Source organism: Hippopotamus amphibius, chromosome 1 (genome assembly GCF_030028045.1).
Source record: "Hippopotamus amphibius kiboko isolate mHipAmp2 chromosome 1, mHipAmp2.hap2, whole genome shotgun sequence".
Classification (NCBI taxonomy): domain Eukaryota; kingdom Metazoa; phylum Chordata; class Mammalia; order Artiodactyla; family Hippopotamidae; genus Hippopotamus; species Hippopotamus amphibius.
The window spans coordinates 1,813,123-1,831,755 of record NC_080186.1 but is presented as its reverse complement, the minus strand read 5'-3'; the positions used below and the strand labels follow the sequence as shown (position 1 = coordinate 1,831,755).

The 18,633-nt window shown below is 58.9% G+C and overlaps 1 protein-coding gene across 1 annotated transcript in view; it reads right to left on the bottom strand.

Annotated features, from left to right (window-relative positions):
- The window catches only part of PRDM16 (PR/SET domain 16), a 315,585-nt gene that overhangs the window by 37,064 nt on the left and 259,888 nt on the right, over positions 1-18,633 (bottom strand). Inside the window, exon 4 of the mRNA XM_057750442.1 lies at positions 7,162-7,296. Within this exon, the coding sequence (XP_057606425.1) occupies positions 7,162-7,296 (135 nt within the window). The remainder of the gene's footprint in view (positions 1-7,161; positions 7,297-18,633) is intronic.

Below are 18,633 nucleotides of genomic sequence, written 5' to 3'. Positions count from 1 at the left end.
CTCGGGCACCCTTTCGTTCCCAGGCTCAGCGCAGACCTGGCTTTGTTTACGAGTTGGCATTTGAGGACCCAGGCCTGTCTCTAGACAGCGGCATCCCCGACACCGTTTAAACCCTCCTCCATCCTTGGATTTTGTGGCAAGGCAGAGCTGGAATTTTCCCTCTGGTTTCAGGGTGGGGGGCAGTGGGGCGGGAAACCACAGCAACAGCTGAGTTTACTAGCGCCAATAAATGTCTGCTCTCAATGGCTTTAAAAAATAACAATGCCAAACAGACCTGATCCTGAGTTAAGCCCTTGTCAGCATCTCGGTTCTCTTTGGAACGGCGAGACCGATGGAGCATGGGCAGGCGGCACCCGCAAGGGGGCCTCGGGATTCTAAGGGCATGCAGCCTGACCGGGCCGAGTTTCTTCCCCTTCTACAACCGCTAGATGCAAAGAGACAGCTCCTTGTAGGTGAGGGAGCCGGGACAAATAAATGACCGCGTTCTCAACAAAAGACAGAGGAGCTGCCTGAGAAAGTTGGGTTTTGCAGCGGCCACGAGATGCAGCCTTTTAAGAACATGAACATCGTTTTCTTTTCTGCCAGCCACATTCTTTAAGACAAAGAAAGATGTCAGATCGATAATGGCTGACCCTTCGGGATCTTTTCTCCTTGGAGTTCTGGAAGTTTGTTTTTGTTTTTAATACCAAGTCAGTTTCGCAAGCATAGATACTATTTTCAAACATGAAGACTTCAGTTCCGTAATTTTCATTCCTCCTTAATCTTAGAATTTTAAAATTTAAATAGGTGAAAAACTCCATCCAACCTATCTGGTTAGGAATGACTAGATTGCAGACTTGCAGCCAGTAGGTTGGATACAGCCGTGCTCTCCCCTCCCTGGAGCAAACAGTTTTCTTAAAAACATGAAAGTGATAAGCAAACTGGACTAAGACTGCCTCCCCTCTGGCTCCCCGCCCTCCCCCCCCCCCCCAAGTTTGAGAAACTTTAAAGGCATGTTGAGTAAAATACGTGAAATCTCTTTCACAGTGCTTATCTTAAAAAAAATCAACTCTCTCCCTCCTGGATTTCGGAATTCACTTGTGCTTGAATTTGTGAATGCTTTCGGTGTGGTGCACAAGGGGCTTTTCACGGAAGAGAAGCACACGATGAGAGGAATTTGAATTGCTCTAAGACCTTGCTGAAAAGCAAATTCACCCAGTGGCAGGGGCCTCCTTCGGAGAGAAGACGCTGGCCCGAGGGTTATCCGTGGGCATCTTTGGCCTCTTGGGGATCCCCAAAGCAGCGGGGCGGGTCCCAGCACTGCCTCATTGCTTCAAGACCTTTGGAAGGGTCCCCATGTTTCTTCACTACTTGCTGTCCCCAAACATGGACCTTCCTCCTGGGAAAGCTGCGGACGCTGGAGTCTGGAGTTTGGGGGAGGCGCCGAGCATCTGGAGTTTAAGCAACAGCTCAGGTGATGCTCGAGGATGGGGCAGGGAAGCAAGCGTTGGAGCTGCCGAGGGTCTGGGCAGGTCTTTCTTTGCCTTTGCCGTCACTGCGGAAGCCTTTCTCTGGCAGGGCAGGAGCAAGGGGCCGGCCGGCCACCAGCCGCCGGCTCCAGGGACAGGCAGACAGTTCCTTCCTCTGGCTGAGAGAGGGGGAAGGCTTGGCATCCCTGGCATTTGCCACTTTCCTCTCTTCCCACATGTGACTGACGCAGTTTGTGACTAAATCTTTACTTTTTGCTGCTATATATTCTGTCAGCTTGCTGGAAGCACAGCATTAAAAAATATCTATACACCCATCTCTTTCTTAGGTGTACAGTTTGTACCTGGATGTTACATCTATATTTATTATCCATAAATTATCATATTTATATATAATATATATAATTTTATAATATAACAATATATAGTATGCAGTTTGTAGCTAGATTTAAAAATATATATATAAAATATAAATTATGGGTCACAGTTACATTGTCTTCTTCATCCTTAAGTGGCTTTTTCTAATAAAGTATCACACTTAAGAAGGAAAAAAAATACAAACTCTGGTCAATGATGGTGGCCAGGATAGTGAATTGATACCTTGTTTTTTGCCCCAAAGAGGGTTGGTTTGCTCCAGAGAGTAAAATGCAACAGCTCTCGGACTCAAAACAAATTTGCTATATTTTTTAAGTCTTCTGTAAATTGGTTAAGAAGCGCTAAAATGAATTCCCTGTCCTCCTCATTTTCAAACGGGAAATTGTATCCAACTGTTTGGAAGCTACCATTTAAACCGGCCAATCCGTTTACAATTTTTAATTTAAAAAACTGTGGAGGAAGTGACGGGCCGTTCGGCAACAGGGCAGAGCAGGGCGGTGGACGTTGCATGGCCATCGTTTAAAATCCCACCACTGGACTTCCCTAGTGCTTCAGTGGTTAAGACGCCGCACGTCCACTGCAGGGGTCGTCGGTTCGATCCCTGGTCGGGGAACTAAGATCCCGTGTGCCACGCAGTGCCGCCAGAAAACAGAAAACAATACAAAACCCCCGGTCCTGGCAGATGGCTAGCCCTGACACAGGGGTGGGCGGTGGGGGCGGGAGGGGGGCGGTGTGGTCCACCTCGGAGCCGAGGAAATGAAAGCAAAAGAAAACACCTTGAGCTTTAGTCCGGGGACACCAGGTTCTCATTAGAAACGAGTGCTGGCTCTCAAAGGCAGGGTGCTGCGTGGTCGTCCGCTGGCTCATCTGCTAGTGAAATGCCTTTGTTTCACACGCTCTGCGAAGGAGATTAGCCTTTGTCTGCTTCCACCTTGGGGAGACGCGACCCCTCTGCTCAGGTGGAGCCCCTCCCTCGGCCTTGGGATGTGCTGGCGGGGGCGGGTTTTCCCGATGCGCAGCCAGCCCCGGCCGTGGGGGTGCTGGGCGGGCCTCGCGGTCCCTCCGAGGGGTGCTGGGGGGTCTGACCCCAGAGGCGTGCTCCCCAACACGTGTGTGTGACCCCAGCCTCCTCTGGCACCATCTTCAGCCCTGCCGGCCCCCTGACATCCGGCCACCAATGTCCTTGCCCCGTCGGGGCGACGTGGGAGCAGGAGCAGGGGCAGGGCCGCACACGGGCCTCTTCCTGCCTTTGCTTCTCCGGCGGGCACTTTATTTCCAAGCTCTGTTTTCTTTCTCCCCATTAAAACAAATCCAAGAACAGACCCTGTCTGTGTCTCCTGAAACATCTCCAACCAACTTGTTTGCTCCTAATGGTGGGAGAAAGAACCCCCCAACGTGATCGCAGGGTCTCGAGTTCTCCAGAAAGAAAAGTGGGGGTTGGAGGATGCCGGGGGTGGGGGGCAGAGTGGCTGGGGAGGGCGGGGGAAGGGGCCGCACCTCCCGAGGGGAACCGAGGCTCCCGTGGGCTCCTTGCCTTTTCTTCCTGCTAAGCTGGGAGGGTAAATCAAAGCACCCCGGCGGGGGGGTGGTCTGACTCCCCCCACCCCCCAAACCCCAGAGAAAGACATGCTCCCCACAGCTGTTTGCCGTGCACATTTTGTTGCTTGCAGCCGGGCCACCTTAAGGCTCGTGTGGCCTCAGGACCGCCTGTGGGTTCTACGCGGTAGCAAACCACAAGTCACCTCTAGGTGACAGGCTGGGTGCAGGCGGACAGTCATGGCTCCCGTGGCCCTCGCTGCCCGGGGCTCCCCCCTCCAGAGCTGCACAGAGGAGGGCCGAGGCTGGTGCTGGGGCTGGTGCCCGAGGGGCAGAGAGGAGTGACGGGCTGGTCGCCTCTCCCCGAGTTCCGCTGGGGCAGGGACCGCTCAGAGCCACAGGGCTCTAAGTGGGGCACCTCCAAGAGGGGGGGCCCTGAGCTCAGCCCTGCGGTCCCACGGCTGGGTGGGGGCACGTGGTCAGTGACTGAGTGGCTCTGGGGAGAACGAGGCCTGGCCAGGTGGAAGGAGCGGGTCCTGCGGGGGCCGCACGGCCCGGGGTCTGGGCTTCCCGAGCGCCCACGACGTGGCTGGACAGCCGCCGGCCACTCCGAACCACGCGGGACGCGGGGGCTGCATCTGTCCCCACAGCCCGCCTGGACACCAGCAAAGGCCGTGCCGGACGGGGACGAGCCCCCCGACCTCAGCCCGCCGCCCCGTGTGGGTCTCTCCGGAGGACTCGGGACCATCCAGGAGGCCCGTCCAGAGCCGCCTTAAATCCTCTGGCCGCTGTGGCTTCTGGGACGTTCTCCTTAAGAGACCCTCTCCTGCCTGGGCTCCTCTGTCCTCTGGACACTGGGGCTCAGGTCACGGGTCACCGACGTCAAGTTCGCGCTTTTCTGACAGAAGTGACCTCTCTACCGAACACCCGCTGCGAAACAGGAAGCCGTTTTTGTGGATCTCAGATCTCAGTCTGGGCTCCTTCCCTTCCGTGTCTGCGCTGTGCGAGGAGGTGGCGTGTGTGAGTGTGTGAGTGTGAGTGTGAGTGTGTGTGTGTGTGGGGGGGTCCCTACATGCCAGGAAGTCCTGGTAGAAACTCTTGGGATTGTGGAGATCGGAGAAACCCCATTAATATCGTGTACTGTTTCCTTCTCAAAGAGCAGCCTGTCTTCAAAGCTCTTTGTTTTATTATTAATATTTCAGGGACCTTTCTCTTCTAGCTGCGTGCAGGGCCAGGCCGGTGGCTTTGCAGCAGGCTGTGCTGCCCACGGTCAGGAAGGCCTTTCTGCAGGGCCGCGGGGCCACCCAGCGAGACAGCAAGTCAGGTTCTGAGAGACTGTCTACAAAACAGTTCGAAATCGAGTACACCCCTTTCGAAAAGCTATTTCTAAACTTCACTTCATTCAAACCAGCAAATACGTAGAGTCTATGTGCATTCCAGAGCCGTTTTCCTATCGTCATGAGAGTTTAAAATTGTATTATTTCTCAAAGGAAAATGCGTGCCGCAAATCGCCTGTTTTCCTTTGAGAGCTGGGACGCGGCCACCTCCTCACGCCTCTGGGCCCCTGCTTTCCTGGGTGTTCGGAGGCCATGACCACGCAGTTCAGTTTGGGGACGGGGACACTGGCGGGGATCTCGGGTGCCCAGCTACAGCAGGAATCACCCGCCGTGGTCCCAGGAGGCAGGGCGGAGGGTCCCCTCTCCCCTGGAGGATGGAGGGTTTGAAAGGCCCCGGGTGGGGGAATTTTGCTGCTTCAGGCCATTTCCTTGTTGCTTTGGGTTAAATGTGCACCCAGGTCCTCTCTGAGTCTGTGAACTGAGAGGGGGATAAGGAACCCCCCATGTTTAGGGTGTTAGAAACATCCAGTAGGCGAGGATGAAATTTTGATGTCCCATTGGGTTTAGGTATTAGGGCCGGGTATGTTTCTGGCTGTACGACGGAGCCTGGGAACCCGTAAGCACTGGGGGATAGGAGTGGGGTTAAAGGAAAGAGAACCCGTGAGTTAAGGGTATTCCTGTCCACTGATCCTGACGAGGGAAAGAGTTTGCTGCAAAGCAGTTAATTCCATTTGGACCCTTCATGGAGCTGAAATAAAAGCTAACCTGAAATATTAATAATAAAACAAAGATGTCAGAAGACAGGTTTCTCTTTGAGAAGGTGCTACATCTGTTTGCCTTTTTAAAAGCTTGCCACATAAAGGTACCTGCTTCACTGCTTAAATTTGGTTCAAATATTCTAACAAACATTTCTGTTTTAAATAAAAAATCTGGATCCTGCATTGTTTTATTCTGCATCTCACAGAAGTGCCGCCTGGTATTGTTCTCACTGCCTCTCGGCTCCCAGACACACGACCAGGGACACGTGTTCTTCACAGAGAAGGGCCAACGGGAGGACTGTTTTTCCATGTGCCTTAAACCTGATTCTCCTTTACTCACATTTCAGTTTCATCTGGAAGAACTGTCTTTTTTTTAAAGTACTGTTCTAATTTTTATGATTGTTCTTTCGCTTTATTTCTGCAATATATTTTGCAATTTAAAAAACCCCTTATTTTCATAATGTTGGGTTCTTGGTGGACGTGGTAGATGTCTCAGTAGCAGACGTGGATTTGAGCATCGCCGGATCGTGTCCCGTGGAGGGGGGCGCTGCTCGGTCCAGGCTGAGCCCCGCGGTGAGAGCGAGCTGCCCGGCAGCTCACGCGGGTCCTGGGGCCTCCTGGGCGTGTGCAGTCTTCATTTCTTAATGCAAAACTGTTTCTCCAAAGCCAAGAGCCTCAAACAGCTTTTAGAGGTTTGCATGGGCTGCACCCTCTGTTATGTGGTCTCCACAAACCTTTTTTTAAAGCAATGGAATCCTTTTTGCAAATGACATCTCATAAGTAACCCCAAGACAGAAGCAAACGTAAACTCCTGTGATGGAAGCAGCTGGGCCTCCAGGCATCTCGGGGAAGCCGTGCTCTGGGGGCACAGTGGAAGCGTGGCCCGAGAGGCCTGGCTCCGAGCAGAGTCTCCGGGGGCCACTTGCAAACTTGTACCTAAAGATACGGACTAAGGCTCCCAGCCCTGGGAACACGCTGCCTCGGTAGTGGAAACTCCGCGTGGCACCTTCTGTCCTGACTGGTTCCTGAGACTAGGCGCGGGGCTGGCGTGGACACGGAGCAGTCAGCAAGGGTCCAGGGTGGCGAGGTGGGTCTTCAGCCTCTTGGGCACTGGCAGCAGAAGCCAAAGCATCCTTTGGTCCTGGTGGGGCCTGGGCTGACGTCAGGACCACACAGCTCAGAAAAATATCAGTTGGCTTCCAGCAGGGCCAGGATTTTGTGCCAAAAGAGGGCTGCCACAGCAATTCTTGGGGGCTCTGGGCAGCTGGGGCCTCGCCTCAGCCTTCCAGATGGCCCGTGCGGACCTTTCCTGGCAGCTTGGATCAACCGCTGTTTAGACATGGTTCCCACTTCTCTCACTGGGGTGGCGTTTGTCGGAACACGGACCCTGCAGTTTCAGACCCTGCCTGCTCCGGCCGCATTTCTTCCCCAAAACCGTCACCTTTCGGCTCTCAAGCCCCATCAGTCCCGGGCGAGGCCATCGAGCAAAGGCTCTGATGGAGCATTCGTGGGGTGTCACTGAGTTCCCAGAAACTTGGCACCGGCCAAGTGTCACATAGCACCCCCCACCCCCCGCTGCAGGACGGGCTTGGCAGAGGAGAGACGAACCCTTCACCTCGGCACCCCCGCTCTCATCCATTGTGGAGCCAAGGCCCCAAGGACCAGGCTCCGTGTGAGCCCCGGACCTACCTGCTCGTTGATCTGACACATGGTGAGGTTCTGGTCGTCACAGGAGCATGCCACGCGGATGTACTTGAGCCAGCTGCCGGCCGCGGCCAGGTTAGCATCCACACAGAACTTCCCGCTGCCCAGGTCTTCGGAGATCTGCCCGGCAAGAAAGGAGACCGAGAGAGGTCAGAGGCATCCTGTGTGCTTGAGCCCACACGCTCTGCGTTTGCCCAGCAAGGGAGCCGCTGTTTGGGTGCCGGGTAGGAAGGCACTTCAGCCTCTGGACATCAGCCGACCCTCCGGGCATCAGCCAGGCCCTCGGCCCACCCGGCCCACCCATGCCCAGGAGCCTCCGGGAGGGAGCCCGACACAGAGGTAGGAGGACAGCCCTGTCTATCCTCACCGAGCAGGTCACTGCCCCGGCACAGCCATAAAAGTGCCACCGGCGTTGCAAAAACTCCCCAGCACACCGCCCCACGTGTGACAAAGCAGAGGCCGCTATGTCCCAGAGCAGAGCCCTCTGCTGAGAGCGCTGGGTGTGGGCTGGGGATGAGTGGTCTCAAAGGTGAAGGTGTGGTTGGGGTGTGGCTGCACGCGCATCTCCGTGTGTGTGCCTGTGCGCACGTGTGCATGCTCACGACAGCGCACACACTGCCCTGCAAGAAGGAAGATCATTTGGTTTTCTTAAAAGTGGAAGTTTCCATCTGACACTGGGTGCCCGCAGACACCCAGCTTGCAGAGGCCCCACGGGCTCAACGGGCGTGCGGTACTTGCTGCTACTCTGGTTTTCTGCGCGTGCTTCTGACGGGCAGAGGCTGGGAGCTTCTCCGGGGTGTGCACCTCTAAGCCGGTTGTTTCCCAGAAGACCTGACTGTTGTCCCTGCTGTGAGGGGACTCCCCAAAGCTGCAGGCAGAGTCCCTCCCACCTGCTCGGATCTGTGCCTGCTCAGGGGCCCCAGACCAGAGCCGTGGAGGCCAGTGGCATCGTAGGCGAGCTTCCTGGGCAGCTGAGCTGGGAGGCTGGGAGGGAAGGAGGGAGGGGCTGAGGCCACCACCACACTGAGGACTGGAAGTAGGTGTCCTGGTGGGCACGAGTGTCCAGGTGGGCACGAGTGTCCAGGTGGGCAGGAGTGTCCATGAGGGCAGGTGTGTCCAGGTAGGCAGGTATATCCAGGTGGGCAGGAGTGTCCAGGTGGGCAGGTGTGTCTAGGTTTGCAGGGGTGGGCAGGATTGTCTAGGTGGGTAGGGGTGATGGGAACAGGGTGTCAGGAGGACCCAGTGAAGTCAGGGCAGGGGGCAGTGACCTGTCTTAGCACAAACAGAGGAGGCTGACGGCAGGCGCACAGCCTCTATCCCCTGCCGCATCTCCCCAGTGCCGCCTGATGAACAGGTAAGGACCCAGGAAGGGAGAGAGGCCTGGAGAAGCCCATTTCTGGCCAGAGAACCAGGACGCTTTGTAAACAGCTCAGGTGCCCCCCAAACGTCCATGGGCACTTTCTAAACGGCCAAGGGTCCTGCCTGGCCTGAGAGTCAGCGAGGTTTTGGGAAGCGGCCACTTTGCTGCGGGAGGCCCGGAACCTGCCTCCAGTCTTCCTGCGCATCCGAACCCCACAGCCGCCCGGGCACCCGCGGCAGCCCCCCCGTCAGACGGGTCTGAGAGGCTTCTGAGCTGACCCGGAGGGGGCTGGGAGCCCAGAGGCCTCAGTTCTGATGACTCTGTTTCGGGGGCCCTTAACCACACGGGCCTGATTCTGAACGAGAGGAGAGAGCCCAGAGGGCCTGGGACAGTGTGGCTGAAGGGAGGCCGCCCGGCCCAAGGGACACAGCTGCTCTGGGCCCCACCTGGAGGCCACTGTGGCCTGGGGTGGGGGGAGAGCAGGCCACAGGGGAGAGGCCCCTCCCCCAGCACTAACGCCTCTCACGGGCCCCTCCTCTTACCTCCCACCCCAACTGCAGGAAACCCGCAAAAAAGGCCCACCAAGCAAAGCTGTGGTTAGTGGCACCTCCACTCGGCAAGGCACCCTGCCCCCTCCCTCTGTCACAGGGAGGAAGAGGGGCTGGCCGGCCAAGGCCCAGGGACCCCCACTCCACCTCACCCCATCGCTCTGCCCCCCACCCTGCCTCTGCACAGGTGGGTGTGGCCGGGCGGGGGCTGGCCGTCCCTCGGTCTCGGTCTCTGTCTCTGTCTCTGTCTGTTCGCCTGTGTCTCTCGGTCTCCTCTCCTCCCCACCGCCGCCCCCGGCCATGGTCCAGTCTGAGACGAGCAGAGACAGTCGAGGACGCCGTGAGCCGTCACGAGCAGTGAGGGGACACCCCTGCGTCTCCCGTCCACCCAGAGAGTGTGCCTCACCCTTCAGGTCTCAGAGGACTTGCGGGGGACGAGGCAGAAAAGTCCAGGAGGCCAGATGCAGGGATGGCCCGTCGCCTCTCAGTTCTGGTAGATTCTGCGTCACTGCAGGCTGGCTGGAAGGTCCCAGGCTTGTCCCCCCTCCCCCACCCCACCCCGAGCCCCGCCTGGACGGGGCAGCAAATCCGCCCCGCTGCCTGCACACCTGCAGGCACGCGCAGCCCCCCCGCGGCCACCCAGGCAAACTGCGGCAGTCCTCTCTCCTAGACGTCCCCTCTGGGCCCTCTCGCAACAGGCCTCTCTCCTCCACGTGACGGCCCTGCAGGTATCTGGACACGGCCCTTGTTTGGCAAGGACCCCCAGGCCTCTCAGGCGGATCTGGACCTGAACCTGGCCGATGGCTCACCCGCACCGAAGCTGTCTGGGCCCGCCAGCCTGTCTGCGTCCTTCTCGGGGTGCAGGGCCCAGGGCTCAGAGGCCACAAATCTTCCGGGGGCCCCCTGCTCAGCTCCTGGTGTGTCCCCATCTCTGGCCAGCAGCTGCGTCCGGGAGACGTCCCTCCTCCTCAACCCAGAGGACCTGGTCCCCCAGCCCCGACCCCCTGGACGATCACAGGGCAGCCGTTACTTCCTGAAGGTCCCTAAAGGTCCGGACGGTCCCTTCTCCCTCATGGGCACGCCGGCTGGCTTTCTGGGGTGACGGAGGAGGCCTTGGTTAACTTTTTCCTCCCCCAAAGACTAACACTCTCCGTCCGAGAACTAGCAGGGACTGGCTGACCTTTCCTCCAGGGAAGGCACAAAAAGCCCTGGTCTTGGGGCCCTGAACCAGCGATGCAGGGCCAGGTCGGGGGGTGGGGCCCTCACCTCTATGCGTGGGAGTCCAGCCCTGTGGGGCACACCTGGGCACACCTGGGTGATGGAGCGGGGGCAGGGGGGTGTGGGGGCAGGAGCCTGGCCTGGAAGCTGCTGCTTTTCTGCTTCAGACCAGAGAAGTGCTCCCAGGAGTGGTCCCGGGCACGGGCCTCAGGCCAGGTGGGTGAGTGCCGTAGGCCTGGCTTCTTGTTTGGGGCGCAGATGGGCTGTGCCGTTTCTGACTCCAGAGGGGAGAAATGGGCGGTGACATTTGTCTCCCTCTGGCCTCCTTTCCTTCCGTCTCTGCCCCTCTCTCCAGGGTCTCTGCTGTGGCCAAGCTGGGGCCTCCTCACACCACAAGCTGCGTGGGCTCAGGTCTCTCTTGGTGCCAGCACTGCCCCTTCCTCACCGCTGCAGACCTCCCAGGCAGGGGCTGTTACCGCCCATTTTCAGGACAGGAGATGGAGGCCCTAGGAGCAGGGCCGCGCCCAGCCCAGGCCCCGAGCCCTCTGTGTGGAGCTGGGCCAAGGACCGCAGTGAGGGTCTCCGGGCCTGCTGCAGGACCCACAGGACGTGGTACGCCCTGGGGTCCAGAGAGCCCGTCTGGGCGGTCACAGGTCCCCCGTCCTGCCTCTTTTGGGCCCATAAGGACAGGTCAAGGCCACTCCCTGCCCGGCTCAGCAGGGCCTGAGGCCTGGTTTGTTCTGTGCTCAGAGCCTGGTCCCAGGAGGCCAGTACGGGTAGGAGCGGATGGAGCAGGAGTGGGTGACTGCAGAGCCCCTGCCCCAGGCTGCAAGCTCGGTTCTGATCCTGCACGACGCGTGAACCAGGGAGAGCACAGTGGAAGGAAGGAGGTGGCCTGGCCAACCCCCCGGCCGCCAGATCTCCTGGCGACATTAGCAGGCAGTGGCTTGGAGGGTGCCGCGGCCTCGGGACTGGGCTCTGTGCACACGTGAGGTCCAGCCCCTCTGCCTGATCACGTCAAAGCCTGGCTCTGGGCTTTTTGGGGCTGAGCCTCGGGGGTCCCGGAGCCTCCAGAGGAAGCTGCCCTCCTGCCAGCTCTCCCCCACTTGGCCTTCCAGGCCTCCCCACCCCTCGTCCCCCCTCCAGCTTCCCCAGCTCGTAAATCACCCTCACCAGAAAGGCCGAGTTACGAAGCAAAGGCATGGAAAAATTCTCTTAACCTTGACAATTTTTTTTGCACATCATTTGAGGTTTCCTGCACTTCGAATCTGTGGGCTCGCTGCTGGGCCGCTCTCTCATGCTTAATGGGCACGGCCAGCCTCTGGCCATCAGGGGTGTGCGCTGGCAGGAAGGCCACCGCATCTGTCCTCAGCGGCCTGATGGCTTCCGAGCAGGCGGGAGGGAGCGGGTCTGGGGGCCTGGCCCCCGGGCCCGCGTCCACCTCCAGCTCGGGGGACCCACGGGCAGGTCTCCTCCTTCTCACACTGACCCCTTCTTTAAGCGGATTCAGAGCCCCGAGCCCAGCCACCAAGCTGTGTGGAGCTGTCCTGCCCACACACACCCGCACACGTGCATACACACACGTGCGCACGCACGCCCCAGGATTTACGGCGTCCACGAGTAGCTGAAACAGAAAGTCCATTCTTGTGATGGAAGGAGGTGGGAGAAAGGCTTTCTGGAAACACCTCTGCCGGGTGCGGACGCGGAGCCTGGTTGAGCTCATAAATCCTCTGTCCTGACTCTCATTACGGGCTCGGCGGCGACATGACCGAGCACCACCGAGGAATGTGGCCGGCGGGACAGGGTCGCAAGGCTGCCCAGCAGACAGGAGTCCCGGCAGGAGGGTCACGGGGCCCCACCTGCTCAGGCTGAGAGGAAGGTGGGGGAGGGGAAGGGAGGAGGGGGAGGGGCTGCTTCGCGGAGGAGCAGGTACCTCGTGGGAGCTCTTCCTCTAAGATGGAGGCCAGCCTGTCTGCGATGCTCACGGGGGGCACGCGGTGCCGGGGGGATGAGGGCCGGGGTCCCTCCGTCTCAGGGCCCCAAGAGCACGGCCCCGGATGGGGATCCTGCAGAGGAAGCCGGGTGCCTGGCAGGGGAGACGCTGATGGTGCAGCCAGACCACGGCCCCAAGCCCCTGCTGGGGGATTCGCTCATGTTAGCCATGGGTGCAGGCTCTCAGCTTAAAGCCAGACCCCAGAAACCACACTCTGTGTGCTGGGGGGCCACAGACGCCTTCAAGGTCAGACCAGAAATCTCTCACACAGCCAAGCGCTGCATGAACCCCCCCCCTCCCCGGGGCTCTCAGACCCTCTCCCGCAAAACACCCAGGTCCCTGGTGCCGCCACCTTCCGCAGGTGCACGGCCCCGGGGGCCCAGCCTGTAGTCCAGGACGCGGAGCTCTGCTCGCCAGCCCGCGTTTCCCTCCTCCCTCCCCAGCTCCTTCTCTGGCCCCTCCTCCCCTTCCATCCGATGCTTATTTTACATCTCCCCTTTTCTTCTTTCCCTCCTCAGGCTGCGGGCTGCACATGAGGGGCCAACTCTCCCAGCAGCGTCTGTGCAGTCTGCAGAAAACCAGAAGGAGAGACGGTGGCAAAGCGGTAAGGTTTGGTCTCTTCCGCACGTCAGCCAGGCCAGAGCGGGACGTACACACCTGATCTGGCCAACAGCACCCAGGGGACAAGAAGAGGGGCTTTGGGGAATGCAGGGCCGTGCCGGCGGTTCCGGGGGTCCCCGGCCCTTGGTGTGGGCTGAGCACAGCCCTGCTCCCAGCCCAAGTCAGGTGTTCGGGGGCTTGGACTCCTCCCAGCCTGTCCCGTCCATCATGGCAAGCTTGCAGCCTATCGCATGGTCCATGGGCCGTAGCCCTGACCCATCAGAAATAAATGGGCAAATTGGTGATGGAAACTAGGGCCCTTAAGTCTGCAGGGAAATGAATGCATGAGAGACTCGCTCGGACACAGAAACCCCCGGGCTTCTCAGCAACCAGAGGCTCTGCTGAAACTTCAGGCCCAGCAGCTGACGTCCCTACAGGCGCCTCTGGGGGGTGGGGGCGAGGAGCCTCACGAGGGGATGAGCGCCCGTCGCTGTGGGATGCAAGGAGGTCTTGGGGACCATCTTCCCAGGATGCTCCAAAGGGAGGCTGGCCTCTCTGACCACAGGTGCCTTTCCAGCCTTGACACTACAAATTTTGAATTTGGCAACATGGGGGTTTTCTGGGCTCCAGCCTCAGTTTCCACTTTGGAACTAGAAAGCCCGTCTCCTGCCTTCCAGCTGCGTGGAGGCCCGTGGCTCCCGCAGGCGTGGCACACCGTGAGGAGCGCCTGGCTTAGTCTCGGGAGCTCCTGGAGGAACCCCCACACCCACGGCTCTGCCTGGCTCAAGGGCTCGCGTGCTGTGGGGAGTATTTGTGGCCACGGGGGGCTGTGGGCGTCTGCTGCTTCCATGGCTGTCTGCACCTGCTCATCTGCTCTTCAGAAATATGCCAGGTTGGGGGCGAGGGTGCCCGCTGCAGGGTGACGAGGGGGCTGCTCCGAAGCAGGGCTCCTCCCTGGGTCTGCTGGGTGAGGGGGTAAGAAGCCCAGACTGCTGGCCAGTCGGGAATCTTCCGTGGGCTGCCCCAGGGCCCCTGAGGGACAACCAGCCCTGGCCGTGAGTAGCAGAGGGGCCCCATCCTGTGTGTCTCCCTTCAAGAAAACCTCTGCCCCCAACGTTCACAGCAGCACTACTTACAGTAGCCAGGACGTGGGAGCAACCTAAGTGCCCATGGACGGAGGAATGGATAAAGAAGATGCGGCGCAGATAGACCGTGGAATACTACTCAGCCATGAAAAAGAATGAAATCATGCCACTTGCAGCAATATGGATGGACCTAGAGATGCCCATACTGAGTGAAGTCAGACAGAGAAAGACAAATATCGTGTGATATCGCTCTGTGGAATCTAAAATAAAATGGTACAAAGGAACCTATTTACAAAACAGAAACAGAGTCACAGATGTAGAAAACACACTTACCGGGGGATGAGCGGGGGGAGGGTTAAACTGGGAGACTGGGACCGACATACACACACTACTGTATATAAAGCAGATAACTAACGAGAACCTGCTGTACAGCACAGGCACCTCTGCTCAGTGCTCTGTAACAACCTGTGCGGGAAGAGAACCTAAAAAGAGTGAATATGTGTATGAGTCACTTTGCTGCACAGCAGAAACTAACACAACATTGTAAAGCAACTCTACCACAATACAAATTACTTAAGAAAAGGAATCCCTCTGCCCACCTACATGGGGGGCTCCCCCGTCACTGTCTGGCGGTTCTTGGGGTGTCCCCAAAGAGAGAGCCCCCGGTCACTGCACAGAGCCCTGGGTCCAGCCTCAGCCCCCAGCAGGAGGGCGTCCCTCCTCGCAGACCCAGGCTGGCGGCTGAGCAAGGGGCTGCCAGGTGGGGGTCCCGGGCCCCTCCCCTAGTGGGGTGACGGGCAGCTTCGGCTGCTCCCAGAGGGCACCTTTGCCCGGAGGCTCCGTCTTCAGCATAATGCTGGTAGCAGATGGTGGCACAAGACTTCTGTGGCCTTCCTGGGGCATTTCTCACACGCACTGAGATGGCACTCCAGCCGCGGTGTGGACAGCAGGGTCCGAGCAAGCATTTCAGGCTGAGCCTGACCCTGCCAAGAAGGGCAAACAACTGCGGACCCCAGACCTGGTCCCAGATCCCTGGCCTCCCTTCCGCTTGACCCTAAGGAGACAGCAGGGCCGCTCCCTGCCAGACGGGTTCTTGCAGAGGTTTCCAACCCCGAATAATCCAGGTGCAAACCCTGCCCACTCTGCCCCCTGCCTTGGCACCGCAGTGTGGGGGCCCCTGTGTGACCAGCCAGCAGGGGCTGCAGGAAACACCAGCACAGATGGCCCAGCCTTGCCCAGCGCCAGCTGCGTGGGGCTTCTGTTCCTCGCGGGGAGAAAATGTCCACATCTGGTCCAGCCACCAGCGGCTGCACCTGGCGGCCGACCAGAGCGTTTCATCCTCAGGGCAGGGCAGCATCGTGAGAAGCCACCCGCGTGCCCACACCTGGGACGGTTTGGACAGGTAAAGGCTACGGGTGCAGAGATGCCTCCCCGACTCCTGGCCTGGCTTGTCAAGACCCCCCAGCTGGCAGCTCCTGGCCTCGCCGCAGGCTGCAGGCCTGCCCCACTCCCCAGGCGGCCGTGGTTAAATCGCTAACAACCCAAGCACTTTTTCAAACCCTGATTTGATTTGAAGTTGGGCCCGGAGCTGGAGTCTCTGGGCCTAAAGACTGCACATGACCGCAGACTCAGCTGTGACATTCTGAAGTGACACACTTGTGTTTGTTTCTTGATCATAAAAAAGATTGGAAAAAAAAAAAAAGCCAAAACACCCCAAACCAAAGGCTTGTGGCAGCATCCTTGCGAGGGCCGAGGCGGGAGCCCAGGGGCTGCCCACAGGAAGCGGTTTCTCTGTCGTTGAGTCGATGCGCGGCCCCCGGGAGGTGTCACAGACATAACCTTTTTCTGGCCACATTGATGGTGACAAACTGCAGAGCTTGTGAACGGGGCACCCCCACCCCGCCCCCCAGCAGGTGCAGGAGGAATTTCCAGAATGGCTAAGCTGCTGTAAATTGGGGGTGGGGGCTTCCAAAAATAGCAAGCATGCTCTCTGAGGCTTGCGGGGGTGGGGGGGTGCTGCCTGGACTTTCTCTTTGCTGGACAGGGGCCCCACGTGTGGGAGCCAAACGCCAGGCTGAGGAACCCACCAAGGATGCCCTGGGCCTCCTCACCCCCCCCCCCGCCCCCTGGCTGGGATTCTGCTCCCTCCACCCCATGACATCAGCCCAGGGCCTCGTTCCCCTCAGACCCTCCAGGACAACCCCGTCACTGTGGCCCACAGCCAACACAGGCTGCACCCAGGAGTGACGTCCAGATGCCGCCCTCAGAGAAGCAGACACATTTGTGCTCAGGAAGGCTCAGTCCTGCCCGCACGCCTTCCTCTCAGACGTCCTCTTGTTCTCTGGAGGAGTGATGTGCGGCGCGAGCCCCGGGGCAGGCTCTCTCCACCCCACCTTGGTCAGGAGGAAGCAACTACAGGCTGCTGGTGCCGCCCTCACCGCTGGCCGCTGCCGAGGCTCCTTGCCGAATCGCTAGATGCTCCTGGCCCTGAGGGACCACCTCTGTCGTAGCCACATTTGCAGATGAGGAAACGGAGCCCAGGGGAGTGAAGTGACTGGCCCAATGTTGCACAGCTGGAAAGGGGCAGACCACCTGCACACTGCACACTGGCTGCCTGTTTTTCTCCTTTTATGACCTGTGGGGCTCACGTATCCTGTCTGGTCCTCCACTTCTCACCTCTGCTCTACCTGAGAATGGTGGCCGAGAGCAACTGAAGCTTCCCTGGAGCCCCACCAAGGACAGGTGTTCTCACGGGGCTCATTGAACAAGTCCATGGAAGGATGGAAGGATGGATGGATGGGTGGATGAGTGGATGGGTGGGTGGATGGATGGGTGGATGGATGGATGAGTGGGTGGATGGATGGGTGGATGAGTGGATGGGTGGATGGATGGATGGGTGGATGGGTGGATGGATGGATGAGTGGGTGGATGGGTGGATGGATGGATGGATGGGTGGATGGATGGATGGATGGATGGATGGGTGGATGGGTAGATGGGTGGATGGATGGATGAGTGGGTGGATGGATGGGTGGGTGGGTGGATGGGTGGATGGATGGATGGGTGGATGGGTGGATGGATGGATGGATGAGTGGGTGGGTGGATGGGTGGATGGGTGGATGGGTGGATGGATGGATGGGTGGATGGGTGGATGGATGGATGGATGAGTGGGTGGATGGATGGGTGGATGGGTGGATGGGTGGATGGATGAGTGGGTGGATGGATGGGTGGATGGGTGGATGGATGGATGGGTGGATGGGTGGATGGATGGATGAGTGGGTGGATGGATGGGTGGATGAGTGGATGGGTGGATGGATGGATGGGTGGGTAGATGGGTGGATGGGTGGATGGATGGATGGGTGGATGGGTGGATGGATGGATGGATGGGTGGATGGATGGATGGGTGGATGGGTGGATGGATGGATGGATGAGTGGGTGGATGGATGGATGGATGGATGGATGGGTGGATGAGTGGATGGGTGGACGGATGGATGGGTGGATGAGGCACAGAGTTCCCTCAAGCTGCCCAGATACTTCTGGCTTTCTCCAACTCCCAAGGTAAGATATAAGGAAACATTCTACCAAGAGTTGTAAAGGTGGCAGAACACAGGGCCACCTCTCCCAGGAGGCCTGCCCAGATTCCACACATTGGGGTGGGCCCCTCTGAGGGGCTCGCACTGCCCCTGCCCCAGCATCGTAAGGACGACGGTGGACCGCGGCTGCCCTGTCCACATCACTCCTTTCTCCTCCCCTGCATGATGAGGCCTTTGAAGGTTTCATCTGGCAGATTCCCATGGCCAGGCTACTGTGGGTCCTCAGAAAATGTTTAGGTGACAGATAATGAGTAGGTGCCTCAAGACAACTGAGAACGTCCCCCGATATCCCACAGGCCTTTGCCCAGGGGTCTGTCTTCCTCATGTCCCCCTGTCACGTTCTGGACCCTTTTCCTTCTCATTCCTCTGTGGATTCTGCTGAAGGACATAAAACCCTCCTTTTCGTCGCTCTCTCTCTCTCCCCGGTGATCAGAGTTGTAATTTTTTCTGGATCCAGCATTACAGCGTGTCTGTCCTGTGCTCGGTGTCACAGTGTGACTTTCACCGCGGTCAACGTGCCAACACCTTCTTCCCAGGGCAGAGGCCAGGCTGGCTTGTCCACGCCGTACCCGTGGGACCCAGCGCACAGTAGGTGCCCGTGGGAGGCCTGGCGGCGGCCGGGACACCCCAGCTGGGTTCTCTTTAGTGCATCCCTGCCGCTGGCTCAGTCTCTCCGGGCCCATCCTCCTCCTGCCCCGGGGGACACGTCGGTCTGGAGAAGCTCCGTGATTCATCGCCTCTGTATCAGGCCTCGTGCTTTGAGGTCCGCTCCTGCAAATAGCCGCACTCTCAACAGGCCGACTCCGAGCCCCCGTCATGCGCCCCGCTTGCCGCTCTTCGAGGGACGTAAATGGCCACAGGCAGCAGCTCCCGGTGCGGACGGCGTCTGCGCGCCCGGCTAGAGGCCAGCTCTGGGGCCCTCCCCCAGCAGCCCAGGTACCACACGGGAGAGTGCTGGTCGGGGCCCGGGCCTTGTGTTTGGCTTTACAGAGAGAAGAGGCGTTTCCCTCCAAACAGTTGGCGTCACAGCTGTTTCTTCTTCAGTGGCTCTTCTTCCTAGGAG